Source organism: Talpa occidentalis, unplaced genomic scaffold (genome assembly GCF_014898055.3).
Source record: "Talpa occidentalis isolate TD23 unplaced genomic scaffold, MPIMG_talOcc4v2.1 talOcc4.9, whole genome shotgun sequence".
Classification (NCBI taxonomy): domain Eukaryota; kingdom Metazoa; phylum Chordata; class Mammalia; order Eulipotyphla; family Talpidae; genus Talpa; species Talpa occidentalis.
The window spans coordinates 37,862,613-37,877,900 of NW_023605305.1; the positions used below are offsets into that span (position 1 = coordinate 37,862,613).

A 15,288-nucleotide genomic window follows, 5' to 3' on the forward strand; every position below is an offset into this window, starting at 1 on the left:
GTTTGCATTATTGCAATGCTTGCCTTCAGGAGCATCTACTGGAGTGGATGCAGTTATTCTCCTGCTGAGTAGTTGCATATGTTGAATAGCAATATGATATATACTAACTAAAAGGTATGATGCTAGCCACATGGCAAAGTGTATATAGTGATGCTTATTACAATAATAAAATCGTGCTCTATTTTTAAGTTGCAGGCGTAATATTCTGCTCAGGGAGCTTAATTAATCTAGAACTTCATCCTATACAAAGGAAGTTTGGTTATTTGGCGTCTTTGGGATACTATCAGTCATTTAATTATCTAAATATCTCTGTAAATATGACAGGATACAGGCGCATTAAATTGCAGAGGTCAACAATCACCTATTTTGTCTATTTTATAATGTACATTTGCATTACACACATACAATAGGGAGATGTTACTTGTAATTATTATGGAAGGAAAAATAAGCATAAAGTTGTCTGTTGTACAGACAGGAATCTTGGTGGATACATAAATAATTCATGGATCGGTAAACATATCTATATGCATGTATTCTTGGGTCTGGTGAACAAGTGTACAAAATGTGCAAAAGCATACATTCACCTCTTTTTGCTCATTTGAGACGTTGTTTTAATGTGGAATTACAGTAGCTCCTTAATGATGAGAAGTAGTGACAATTCATTAGCAGACGGTGGCTTAGATCAAGTGTTTGATTTGCCTACAAAGTGTGAGCAAGACTCAATTATATGAAGTATATGCATTTCTTTTGAATGTAATTTTTTTTTCCTTTTGCCAGTTAGAATAACCTTGAGCTTATTTTTTTTTCTTTTGAAGACCCCAGCCAGCAGCAGACAAATGCCGCTCTAATTTGTTCTTCAATAATGACTTTTTTTTTTTTAATGTTAGCTGTCGTAAAAAACAACCTTCACTAGCACTGCTAGATTTCTTGTTTTCTGCTTAAAGGACAATTGACTAGTGTGGGGGGAAGACAGCATGACAATACTGCTTCATGTTTTGTCTTCTGATTTGTCTAAAGAAAGCAGGGATTCCCTAGGTCTGTTTAGTAGTTGAGAAATCCTTTTTCTCTGTAATATGAGGGAAAAGTACACTTCCAATAGGTATTATGATTATGAACATTTGTATTTCATTGAAAACCAGTTCAAATTAGTTTCATTTCTGGAATTTGCTTAGATCTTTGAAGATAATGGAGATATGAAAACCGTAGGTGATAACCCTCTTCCAAATATTTTCAAAGATTTGCTTACACTTCATTCTATAGCCTGGGTATATACATACAGTACATACAGCACAATACAGCGTGAACATCTAATAGTATTCAGTTGCTCTTAGGGTTAATTAATTGTCAGGTTCAGAGACCCTAGACTTGCAAGAATTTCCAATAAGGCTACAACTTGTGAATTTCACGCAAAAGTCCTTCCACTTATTTTGCACATTTTGTGTAGACAGTTTTGTTAGGAAATCAGCACGCTGTTTAATAACTCCAAAGGGCGCTGGACCTTAGCTACTTCCCCATTTGGCACAAGGAGGACTGCAGCGACTCTAGCTGCAGTCCTATAGCAAAACACTGCGGCTGGATTTGGGGCACCAGGGAGCAACTGCACCCCCTGGCTAAGCTTACTCATCTGTGGAACGAGATACTGGGGCCCCCCAGAACATCTGGATGAAAAGTGAACATGTGGATGCATATGCCCTGGTATGTAGACTTGCATCTGGGTAACTAGGTGGGAATTCCCCTTGTCTTCCCCTGCATCCAAAGCCTATGTCTAGAGATTTCTGTTTTCAAGTTATTCCCCCTGGGGACTCAACTGCATCATCGAAACCATGACGTCTTTCTTTCTTCTTCTATTGTGGTGATAGCAGTGGTGGTCGTAGCAAAGTGGATTGCTCATAATACTGTAATCAATCTTTCTTCTTTAATCCTCCATTGAGGATTTAGATACAATTCTTTAAATTTTGAACCACAAAAAATAGTTCTTTCCTGCTTCAATTATGAAATTTGCTCTTGTGATTGAAAAAGATGGGTTGTGATAATAATACGCTTACAAATGGGAATTCTTACAAAAGCACTATCTCCCTGTCTGCTGGTGGTAGAGATTATTTTAAGTCCTCACTCACACTGGCTTTCCTTTCTGACTTGTTTATAGTCTCAGAGTATAAAAATACAGTAGTCAGAAAGCTCATCTCGGGGAGTCTGCATTGAGTTCTTGTCTCAGGATTCCTTTCTAAATGGACTCTGGTATCATTTGCGCACTCACATTGCTTGCCGAAACCTGAGCTTCTCAGGGAAATTAGAGCAGTTAATTTAATATTGTGAACGTTTAGGGGCTTCTCAGCTTATTCACAGGCAGGAGAGGATAAATCATATTGTGTATTCGGAACAAAGTATAGGATAATAAAAGTTGCCTCCAGAATATAGCCAACTCTCCATCTGCAGCCTGCCTGCACCTCATCGTCACCACAGAAATCTCCCTTTATTCCAAGTCTTCTTCCCAGAGGCTCCCTTGTTGAGGTCTGTCTGATAGAAAGACAGCCCCTTAGGTGGACAGAGAAGAGTCGCTCCATCATTATTCATCATTAGGCCCAGACAGAGTTGCTCATGGGGTAGACCTTTCTTCTGTATAGTTTGGGCCGAGCTAGGCCACACTTTTAATAGAAAAATTCTTCTGAAGTCATATGTGACCAGCTGTGAAGTGCTTGGGCACCAGGATAGGTTATTTTGTGTAGTAAATAGACAGGATATTTGGCAGCAGTTATTGTCAAGGATAAACAGAAAGTGAGCCATTGGGCACCCCAAGGCTGCTGAATTCTGTGTGCCCAAGTCCTTTCAAAGGCATGATAGGGACCTTTGACCTGAGAGCTTGAACATACATCCAAGGACTCCATCGAGGCTCAGAAGCAAATCGTGAAGTCAAATGTTTTGATCTTGGCTCCAGAAGGCACTGTGCATGTGCTTAGCAGTGCCCCAAACCCCCAAAGAAATGTTGAGCTTGCATTTATTTCACCTCTTCCCCTCCTTATTTTAGGACTAGCATGTGTGTCTGAATCGTAATTTTGGAAGAAAAAGGGACCTTGTCTGCAATTGTTTGTGTATTTTATTTTAGACACCTACTTTGCATGAAATATCAGGATTGATTGTAAATAATCAATGCACTTTTTATGAATACTCTGATGTTCAGTGCCATGGAGATATAATATCTGGGAATTAGGTGACTCAGGTTTCTTTGGCTTGATGGGACCCTCATAGGCCTGTACCCCTACAGATTGGCATGTTACATGATGTGTGAAGCATCTTACTACTGGTTCTTTGACTACCCAGGTAGGGATATCATTTATCTTTGGCTAAAATAAAAATAGACAGTCTTGGTTATAATAACTGTCTTCTAGGAAAAACATTCTTAGGCGTAAATATTTTAAATTTTGGTACATTTCCTATGTTCTAAGGTAGTCTATAAAATACATTCACAAAGATGCCAATATTAAACTTTGGTTTTTCTGATCACTAATAAGTCACTAGGTACCAACTTTTGCCACCCACTGGAACTATTTAAACACTGCATAGTTGATAGTATATTAGACTTCTCCCCTTTAGCCTTTAGATGACAAGGGCCCTCTCTCACAGTCTTTGTTCCCACCACTTCAGTATCCAGAGTGGCAGGATCCTGATGGAACTTTTTTAAAATACTAGGGGATTTTTTTATTGCTTTATTTTTTATTTTATATATTTTTACATCATTTTTCATTTTTACACAATGTATACATTTTCTTCTTGGTTATATATTTCCCATACAATTCCCACACCCTCCCCCTTATTTTAACCCTAATCCCTCCTCTTTTGCCCCCTTCCCCCTACTATGTCTCTGGTTTATAGGGGATTTTTTTAAGAATCTTTAAGAATTTCCCCCCTCTTTTTTTAAAAAAACTTTCTACAACTTCTTTTTTTCTCTTTCTCTGCATTTTTTCTCTCCCCTACAGTTTGCAGCCTTTCCAGATAAAATTCTATACATTTAGAGTATCCTTTTTGGTTTCTGGTGCTCTCAGAAAGAAAAGGAATGGAAAGTGCTCCACAAAGCCAACAAATAAATAACATTCCACTAGTCAGGACCCCTCTGGAAGACCCGCACAACAGCAGACAAGCCACGAGCTGCCATGGCTCCGCTCTTGCCCGGACTTCCCAACCTGATGATTTAGATACTTTTCTGTTCAGGCGGGTGGTACTGTTTTTGCTGAATTCAGCATGTTTGTGAACAATTTCTTGGGGCCCAAAGCCAGCTCCCCTGCATTTCTGCTTGGTAAGGGTTGGTGGCCTTGGCATGGGGCAATGGTTGTTGATTCATGGACCCTTACACTGGAGATAAATCCTAGAAGCTGCCTTCATAGAACTTTTGCAGGGAATGGGCACCCCCAACACTTGTGAGAAATCTAAAAAGGAGCTCATGTTAAGAAATGAGTTCAATTCCCAGCCAGCCAGGGAGCAGCCCACATGGTGCAGCAGACCTCTCCTGTCTCACCTGCTGCTCCCCTCAGCAGTGTGCTTTGGTCAATCTGCCTGTTCTGTTCCCCACTCTGTCTCTGGTGAATCCTCTCACCCCCCTAACCTCTGGCCTGTGCCCCAGCTCTTGTATGCATAGATGAATAAATCTTTTTTAAAAAAAATGGTTAAAACAGTTTAAAAAAGAAAGGCTACTGAAGAATTCAAGATAGAGAGCCCCCTGAGTTTCTGCATGGGAGGCATCCGCAAGAGTGTTTCTGCTCCTTGATATACCCATTTCCTGTTTATACTTTATTCCAAATGTCTAGCACCAGCATCTATGGGCACAATTCAATTACCCGCATGTTTGATTGCAAGCTCCATCACTCTTAATTGTGCATATTCCGTTACTGTACATTCACACAATCCTACATCTATGATAGCAGTTATTTTAATTTCCACCCCACCTTCCCTTCAGTGGAATATAAAACCCTCTGTGAGGGTTACCAAGTGGAGCTTTGACACATCTTGCGAGGGCATAGATTGGTACAAGTTAGGAATGAAAATTCCAGCATCGGGATACCCCTCCACCTGAGAGGGACTGATTTTTTTCTGAGACAAAAGGGGAATAAAAGAGTCTATAAGGGAATTTTCCAATGCAGTCTTACAACTTCAGTCAGCCCCGCTCCCCCACCCTCACCCAAGACCGTGGTGTGTTCCACACACAAAATACATTACCCAATACATTACCCATTTTGTGTATAGCATTTTTTTCTAGAAAATAATGCATTATCTGTAATATATGATATTTAAGTTGGGGTGTGATGTGGTGAATATCCTGGTATACATACATATTTTGATTTAGAGTTAATGATATCTGTTTTTTTCTCTCTCCACTAAAATCCCTCAGCCCCCAGCTCAAAGGTATATTAGTCAAGGCATCATTTGAAAAAAAAAAAGACATTATTTTTATGCTCATATGATAGAAATGGAAATTTAAAAGAAGTCCTGAAAGAGGTGCATTTAATCCTCCCCAATTTAAATGTAAGTGCTACATCTTTAAGGCAGTAACAGTATTCCTTTTTTCCCCCCATCAGGAATGCTTTCATCAATGGATTTCTTTAATGTTGATGATGGTTGGTGCAGTTTGAGGGAATCTGTATTTAGTCAGAAAATGCTTCAATAGAATGACCTACCAGATGGGCCCCATAACAAAGCACAGAGGCATCAAACCACCACAGACATTTGGTGCTTAGAATAATAAAAAGACTATAAAATTAGATTAGTTGAGTCTAATTTGGAATTGGTATATTCCCCATGCACCCTCGCTGCTCTTGGGCAGATAAAGCCTTGAGATTTAGCACTGTGTCAGAGCAGGAGACGGCAACTTCCAGTAAAAGGGAGCCGAGGGAGAGGGAGAGAGGAGAAAAAGCATTCTGGGAGGTCGCGGAGGGCAGCGCAGTGACCTCCAATGATTTACAGGCCTTTAGCTTAATGAAATTGTTTCAGTGACATGACGGTAAGAGCTCGTAATGGATTGGATGCCCTAATGTAATGAAATTACTCCCTTCTGCCTAAAAAAAAAAAAATGCGCAATTAATATTTACTGAGACCTGACAGCCTTTGGTGTGCGCGTCTGTGTAGTTCTCAGACAGTCAGAGAGGAGAGACGGAGCAGCGTGGCAGACAGCCTGGCTCTGCGCGAGCTCCTGGCAGGGACGAGCTGAGCCTGCGAGGGGTGGAGGGACAGGCGCTCCTCGGCCGGGGACACCCGGCCCGGGCCACCCGGCTCCCTGCGCTGCCCCCACTCCGCCTTCACGCTCTCCCCTTGCTTTTCCACAGGCAACTGGACAACAACCACATCAGCTGCATTGAAGATGGAGCCTTCCGAGCGCTGCGCGATTTGGAGATCCTGTGAGTTGCTTTTGCGATCGCTGCCTTGTGTGCGTGTGCGGGTGTGTGTGTCCGTGAGAAGAGGAAGGGGGGCAGTGTGTGTCCAGGGGGGTCCGTGTGGATGCATTTCTGTGGCTTCTGCTGCAGTGCTATTAAAATTGGGAACTGGGAGATCCCCTCCGGCTCACCTTGGCCAAAGTGTTTGCAGGCAGCAAAGTGTGATTTCTCACCTCCCACAAACTGGGGTTCCTGCTAATTAAGTCTCAATTGAGTCCTTTCTCCCCTGATGCTCCCGCAGTGTTTATTGCTGGGAGAAGCAGATGGACTGGAGTAGCCCCCCAGCACCTGCCAGCGCATTCTGGGAGAGTCTGCTGGAGTGTGGGCACTAGAGGAGACAGTTTACAGGTCATGGAGATGAGAGACGGGGTTGCACCAGAGGGTCTGTTGGGATCGCCCCGAATAAGAAAGAGACCTTGGCTCAGAACTGGAGGGAATACCAAACAGCCTGACTAAGTCCAGTTGTCACCACAGCTCCTGGGATTTCACATCAGGTTTAAAATCAAACTTTAAGCGGTAACCTTAAAGTGACTGAATGGGGGAGATGAAACACCTCCCTAGAGCCCCTCCCTCTGTACCTTGTCTAAAAAAAAAAAATGCATCGCTGTCTTTCTGTGTTCTGGATTTTCAAGTGGGTCGAGCTAAGGAAACCTGATTTCCAGGGGGGCAGTCAGCTAGAAGTCATCTTTGGGTTATTCAAACTGAAGTTGAATTGTGTAAGAAAACATTTTATTATCCTCACCCAAAATTACACATCTAGCTGCCCCAGATCCGGGGCGACCTGGAGAAGAGGGCAATGAAGGCTTGGTGGAACTTGTGTCAATGGATGCATGGTTCAGTCCTGACTTGGCCCCTAACTAGCTGTGTGACCTTGGGCAAGTCTCCTTCATCCTCAGGAGCCTGCATTTTCCCACTGGGAAAAATTAAGGGGGTTGTTGTAATATCATGGGGGTGAATTCTCCTTCCCAAGTTCTGTGACTGCCTGGTTCTGCAAATAACCCTCAGGGTACAGTTTGATCTAATGAATGAGAAGAATAGGATTTGTTGAGCATCCTCATGTCGATAAAAAATTACATAGTCACCAGTACATGTCTGAATTCTAGAAGAATGAGGAAATGTCAAGCAAATAAGTGAGCATATTAAAATGTCCTTTGTGCACAAAAGGTGGGAGGGAGTGAAAGTTCTACCTTCCTTTACACCTGGCCCCACAGACAGTAGCAAGTGATTGGAGAACTCCCCTCTACTTTGTGTGAGAAGGTGATTCCAAGAAGAATTACGGGAAATAAAAGGGGATGCTGATTCTGCAGGCTGCTGGAAATCTAATGAAAACTGAGACATTCCCAGTATGGAAGAGGCAGGACCCACAGCCAGGGAGGTCAGCTTGTCATTCCTAAGACGGATGGTCTCCTCACCCAAACTCTGACCCCAGAACCAGTAACAAATGCATGTCTGCTAGGGAGAGGCAGCCATCCCAAATTTAGTAGCCCCAGACTTCTTTCTCAAGAGGCTGGGACTCAGGAGGAGAGGTTCAATTCTCCCTACCCACAAAAAAGCATTGGTAGAAAGGGCTGCAGAGAGCATATCACCCTATTCCTGAGAAAGATGAGAAAATTCCTTGGGAAGAGACCAGGAAATGGAAGTCACCAGCTGCCATAAAACAGCTGTGACAACCGGATAGCCTCATGTTAGTTCTCTCCGCTAGGAGTGGTGCCCTCTCGCAGGAAGGCAATTGGGAAAGAAAGGCTTTTATTGGCAGACACCTTGGGCTAAGATCCTGGAGGCTGTGGGACTTTCAATAAGCTAGTGGACCGCTCTCTGTTGCCTCATCTTTGAGATGACTTATGTGTGGCATAGGGTAGTCTCTCTCCCTGATGTTAATTTTCCACCCCCCTACCTTTCTCCGCACATGCCTTCATCCACCCAGACCCTGTCCAGAGACCAAAGTGGTGGGCACCTGTCAGATTTTGCTATTAAAAGATAATACTACCAGTATCCAAGTATATCAGTTCTCTCGAACTTGAAGCTTAAAAAAAAAGTTCTCTTTCCCATCATTGCAGAGAGCTCACAGATCTGATTAGTTTATCTTCTCAATTCCAAACAAAGCCAGATCAATGGCTTTGTTTAAAAGACGCTCTCCTATGGCTTCGCATGGCTAAGTACTTAAAATTAATCATAATCAGTTATTCCATGGGTTTTTAATTTCCAGCAGAGGCAAATGGCTTTGGCACCATCCATCTTAATAGAGAACCATTCTGAAATTGGCTGGAGCTGACATCTCCATTTAAAGAACCTCCCCTCTCCACCTCCCAGACCTTCCAGATCTCATCCACACATTGACATTTTATAATACTTTCTCTGTAATCACAACTTAGACCCCATAAAGAATCTTGACAATGAAATAATAAACAGTAACCAGGTGAGGGCAATCCGATAGTAACTTAATAAATTCTTGAGAGAAAGTGAGAGGAGTTCGAAACACCCTATGTTCAGGGAGATAATCTCGAAGTCTCAAAAAGCTTTCCAAATCTGCAAATTAAAAAGGCAAAATTAGTATTTCAGGTTTGTTTTCTCTCTGACTTTGATCAGTAGAAAGTAGAAAGTTAGGACCATGATTATCTCATGGAAAGCACTCTCAAAATTAAGGAAAGTTTGTGGCCATCAAGTGCTAGAAAAAATATTTCATACGGAATCAGCCATCATTTCAACCTTTCTATGGGTGGAAATGCTGTAGAAACTCCTTTCCACCAGGCTGAGGTTGGTTTTACTGGTTATGCAGAATGAAAACCTAGGAAGTGAGTCTGAAGGGAGCCCCTGGCAGTGAGGATAAAGAAATGGGTGCAAGGCTGGAGAAGACTGTGCACTCTGCCCACACCAACCTCATTGTTGGCTCATGTCCAGTGGGAGATGTCCAGACAGAAGATGGTGGACAAAGGAAAGGAGCGAGCACCCTCCCCTTTTCCAGTAGCCAGTGAAGGAAATCAGAAGAAAAGCACAATGTAGGGGAAACTTCCCAGGACCCAAGCCTCTGCAGGAGAGGACACGTAATGTCAGTGATAACAGCTGGCGTTGCTTGTATAGTTCTCGGTGGCTTATACCAGTGCCTTGCATATATGATCTCTGCATCGCATGACCCTTCTGGGAAGCTGCTGCTATTGCCACCTTCCAATAACAGGAATAGCCTGCTTTAAAGAAGCCAAGTCACTGCCACACTAGTCAGCAGCAGGGCCCAAGCAATGAGCCCGGCTAGCAGGCCACCTTGCTAACACTCATTGCTGGGCTTTTCGTGGCCTCTGCTCCCCTGATGCGTAGCCAGTGTGTGCCACCCAGGGTGTCAACTGGCCCTCAGAGCTGAGCTGGCAAGCTAGCTGCCCTGGAGCATGTCAGAGCCTCCCACAGGCTTGTGAACCTGTCACTCCCTTTCCCCCATTAACGGGTCCCCACAAATTGAAAGGAAACCAACTCACAGCGGGAAGAAAATAGCCCTGCTTTTCCACTGACATACGTTCTAGTGCCAGAGATGATTTGTTCTCACTTCTGGATATTACCAGTTGACATAGGCACTCCAGGGCTCTGGGGCTCTATCCTTCAGACCTTCCCACAACATAGACCCCGCTTTCTACATAACCTTTAGGTTCTTAATTGAAGGGCCGCAGTGTTCTGTGAGGCAGATGCCCTTCTGTTACCTAAATGGTGACCCTTCCACCTGTTCTATACATTTGGTGAGTCATATACTCAGGTGTTTATATGTGGTGCTTATACCACGCAGCCGATACTGTGTTTTCCACCTGTGTGGTGAGGAATCCTTCTCGGCACTGCTCTGTGACTTTCCAGCCCCTGCCAGCCTTCATGGAGAGTGGCCATTAATACTGACCACTTCCCTGTCCAGCAGGCCAGCTTGGGTCTGAAAAATGTCCAATGCCAACAAAATTAAGAGTATGAAAAATGAGAGAAAATGAGAAAACCTAGTTAGGAAAATAGCTATTGTTTTTACAATAGTATTGCGGGAGAAGAAAAAAGCTTTTCAGGCAGTATCTCCTGACTACACATAGCCAAGCAGAAGTTGATTAAGTTTGCTGTTAAAAATGCCAGACCAGAGATGTCAGGAACACATCTTGAAAATGCTCTCATCTCCCAGTGAGTGGTCCGCCCTTGACCCCCAGCACCAGCTAAACTCCATGCAAATGCAACAGGTCTGCAGATAACCAGGGTGTGCTGTTTGGAAAGACTTGCACCTGTTTATGTCGCTTGCCAATTTTGGAAATTCGGTGACATGAATGTCGACTGGCTCTGGGGAACCTTAGTATGACCGAGATGACCTCTTATTGTTGATATAAGGCACAGAGAGGTTAAGAACAGGGTTAAGACTAGGGTAAAGTCCAGGCCTCTAACATTTTGTACCCTGGTCCCCCTCTCTGCTCCCACTTCCCTTCCACACCCTGGTCCCAACCCTAGATTTGAAGGGCAACACGTGTTGGCAGAAACCAAGGAACTATAACCTGGTCTCCACAGCTCTCATCCAGTGTTCTTTGCCTACTCTGAGGACTCCAAGCAATTAGGCTGTTCGGGAGTAACCCCTAATAAAACTGGAGACCCTAAGCACAGTTGTCCTTTCAAAACCCAGTATTATGTGTTTTGCATTATTAAGGAGTTTGGGGGAGGGCGAACTTCAGTGGGAGCCAGAACCAGAGCTTCAGGATCCCTCAAAACCAGCGCATGCAGACTGTAGTAGCCTCCACAGATGATTTTTTCTCAATCCAGGAGAGAATGGCTCTTTAATTGAAATTAACATTGCATATATTTTGAATGTGATGTTACTCATAAAACTCAACATTTCCAGTCAAGGTTCCCAGCTTCAGGCTTTTGGCAACCCCAGGCTGCATTGCGGGAGACAGTGGTGGCTGAAGAATGTATGCCTTCTTTAGATTAGATTAGGCGTGTGGACTCCACTTTCCCATTGAGCCCCACTCATGTCAGTTACCTGCTTACCCTTCCTGTAATCCAGGACACAAGGACACACTAGCTGCCAGCATAGAACAAGGACCATACAGAGCAGGTGCTCTGGCAGGTCAAGCTTTGCACCTAAGCTCAACAAAATTGACCGCACCTACATGATGTTTGGTGACATGGGGTCCAGAAAACCCAAATTGAGCAAGCAAAGACACCTCCGAAGTGAGCAGAAATAGCCCATGTCTGATCTTCTTGGTTTTTATCTCAGAAGGTGAACTAGGCCCCAAATTCCCTTAGACCTGAAAGTAATGATCTAGCATTGGGTTTGTGAAGATGAGAAAGAAGAGATGAACACCATCCCCCCACCGCCCTGTTTCTTACTCCCCAAACCCCTATATGAATCTGTGTGTTGAGGGCCCTCTCAGTTCACATTTAGAGAAGAGAGATGCCATAGTTAAAGCAGAGGTGGGAATTAACAGAATTTAGGGTAATTCTAATTCAGCCCCATCCCAGCTAGTATGACATGGCCTGACCCTGAGTGAGCCCCTCTTACGCACAGAATAAGAGTGAGTGGAGAAGAAAATACTTTTCCAGTATGAGAAGGTGGCAGTGAGAAGAAATTGACACTCTCATATGTGGGGTTGCTGACCTGGCTGAAGGGTGCTGGGACATCCGTGGTCATTGTCAGTCCAGTTAATGGACATCAGTCCAGTTCAGGAAACTCAGAGCTTCATGCAATTGGTAGTCTGTCCTCTGCATCAACTGAGCATCCTCTTGGTGAAGAATGGATGCTCTGATTAACAAATCATGATGATTTAGACTGTATTATACAACCATATTACAGCAACTATTACTGTCGTTATTGTAAATATTATTGTTGCTGTTATAGCTTCCATTTCTTAGTATCTGCTATATTCTAGGTCCCATGATAAGACATTAGAGTACAGCAACTTAGTAAATCCTCCCCATGACCTTACAAGGTGAATCCTATTAACCTCCTCATTTTAGCAGTGAGGAAACTAAAGTTTAGAGAAGGTAAGTTGCCCTAATGACACCAGCAAGTACAAAGGGGACTGCTATTCCATTATCAAATCTTTTTCTACCTGGCACCTGAGTCCCTGCACCTAATTGCTCTGCTACAAAAAAAAAAAAAAAAATTAAAAATACACTCTAAAGCACACACACCAGCAAACAGTTCTGTTGATTAGAGCACTTGGTGGCTGTCATAAATGCCCACAATAATTTGGGAAGTAGTAGCCTTTCTTTTTGAAAGGTTGACCCATAGGGCAGTCGGCTCTAAACCTATAACCTCAGTTTAATCAGCATCATATCTGATTCCAGATATGGCAGCACAAGGCAAAGGTTGAGCTTGAAGGATCGGGTCCTCCCATAGGACTGGCTGCCAATTCATCTTCACCAAACTGGGTGGTTTGAGGTTCGTTTCCTTATTGAAAAGTAAAAGCAGTATCCCCAGCCCCTTAGGCTAGTGATGCGAATTTAAGGAGAGAGCTCATAGCCAAGTGTCAGAACGCTGAGGAACACTGAAGTTGGCGTGACTATACCTGTGCTATTTTGTTGCCTTGTCTCCCCCTACAAGCCTGGCCCTTAGCAAGTTGTTGGTTAAAGTACATGGAACCAGTGAGAGCTGAAATGGGTTAACTGAACTGAAGCCTCCCTGCTCCCCTCTCCCATTCCACCCCCATCTCTAGATTCTCTGTTTTCTCTCAGCCCTGAACAGAACTTAAGTCGGGCTTGTCCCACAATTAGTTTAAATATCAAATAATGTTTTGTTTTATTGAAACAGCACATTTCTCATATAAGCTTTGGCTTCTCATTCCATTTCACTTATTAATAATGAACAAAAATTAGAACCACAGTGAAAATTGGTGTTTTCTAACAGAGATGGAACTCATTTCCATTTATTTACAAAACATTTCATTTGGGTTTCTCCAGGAAATGCAAACATTTTATTTGTCTCTACAGTCTTGGGAATCGGAGTAGGTAGTCATGACACGGCTTTGAATATAGAACTGTCATTACTTAATGAACGTCTTAAAATATCTCCAGAATATGATTTTTTTAGGTACTATACCACAAATTATGATCTATTCAAGCAATCAGGAATTACACTGCACTTTGTGGGAAGCCTCAGTAACTTCCATTCAGCCCCTAGAGTATTAGGAAGGGGAGGAGGTTTTCTAGAAATGCCTCTTGCACCTCATCATACACCCCATTCTCTCATTGTACCCCAGAACTTGAGTCTTTTCACTGTCATGCTTGGTTTTGAGAACATCGACTTGAGGGAAAAGTGAAAATTTCTTTGAAATGCAAGGTCACTTTGTCTTCATTTAAATAAGCAGCCCTTTAAAAGTTCAAGTAACTAGAATCTGGGGGGAGCGAGGGGGATGCTTAGCAGCTTCATTTGATTACATTTTCTTGTTAACTAAAAGCCAGTTTAATCTCTAAATTGAAAATATATCAGGGTATATTCCCAGATTCTGGGAAATGTACACCATTCTCTAAGGCCTGGAGGGGATCACTGAATTGTTCTTCACCAGCAGACCATTTGAATCAGGGCTCCTGTTATCATCTCTGAGCAGCTCGTAGGGGGAATCAGGTGATAGAATCCTTGCTGTTCCCAGGGGCTCAGCCTCTAGCCACCAGGTCTCTGGGCCAAAATCCTGACTTGACAGAATAGGTTTGGGAGCAGCATTTTGACTTGTTTTGTCTCACCTAAAACACTATGGAAAGTATTTGTGCAACTCTGAAATAAACATCCCAGAGAGTTTTTACTTGGGTACAAGATGAGGTGGGTAAATGCCACAGACCCGCCAAATTCATAGTGTTCCGTTCACTCCTCAAAGGGAGCTTCTGCACTGATTTGCAAAGGTGCTCTGGACCTTGTAGTCAGCCTGCACCCTTACTCCCTCCCCCAGCTGCCAGCAGTGGCTTTGGTGAGCAGTGTTTGAGTGTGTTCAGTGGGGATCATACCCCCAAGCAGCTCTCATCTCTTGGCTCTCATTACCTCCAGGTCAAGAGAACAAGATCTCCTTGAAGAGCCACATGTACCCATTGCTGCTTCTGCCTCCACCTAGAATGCAAAAGACTGATAGCTCAGCAGACCTGTGGTCTGCAGCCCATTTCTCTGCAGAATTGGGTCCTGAGAGTCAAGGCCGTAGGAACTCAAGCAGGAAATCGATCCCTCCTGGCAGTTGGCTTTACAGAGGGAGCATGGCACAAGGAAGGCCTGGGGACAAAGAGCATCATTCCTGCCTTTCCCTGGGCCTCCATTCCCAGCTGGGAAGGCATGTGCAAGGAGCAAGGGATTGTGAGAAGAACAGCTCAGGCTTAGAGCTGGGTGGCAAGTGCCCCATTTGGACAGGGCATAACCTCTGCAAATCTCCACGACTCCCACCAGCCCTGCTTGCCACTTGCCCTGCTCCAAACCTGTCCTGTCATTTCTTAACCATTAAGAAGCATGCTGTTTATAAAGTGTATTTTCCAACACTTGGAAATAGCAGACACTCCTCTTACTCTCTACTTTTCCCTTTATCTATCTTAATTTAAACATCTGAATCTTGTACCCACAAAAGATTCATTTTCCTTTTTTTGCTTAGAACAATATTTTTTGTAATTGCTGTTTGTTTTTTCTGTTTGGTTGGTTGGTTGGTTGCGATAACATTGGTTTAAAACATTGTGTTTTAGAAGTATAGGATCTCCCCCTTCAGGTGTTGTGATCACACCGCACCCACCATCAAAACACCCATACTCTTCCGTCATAACCCATTGTGTTTCCTCCCCACTTTGTGGTCACCCCGCCTGCTCAGTTAACCTCAGTTCTATAGTCAGTTTTCCAAGGTTTGTTGTTAGTTTGGTCAAAAGACTGATTTTCACTGGAACCCAGGAATATGGCTATTCAAAC

General features: G+C 43.5%; 1 protein-coding gene across 2 annotated transcripts in view; it reads left to right on the forward strand.

Annotated features, from left to right (window-relative positions):
* SLIT3 (slit guidance ligand 3) overlaps positions 1 to 15,288 on the forward strand; it is a 610,824-nt gene that overhangs the window by 437,582 nt on the left and 157,954 nt on the right. For both annotated transcript variants that reach the window (XM_054691197.1, XM_054691196.1), the window contains exon 6: positions 6,312 to 6,383. In XM_054691197.1, coding sequence (XP_054547172.1) covers positions 6,312 to 6,383 — 72 coding nt within the window. The remainder of the gene's footprint in view (positions 1 to 6,311; positions 6,384 to 15,288) is intronic.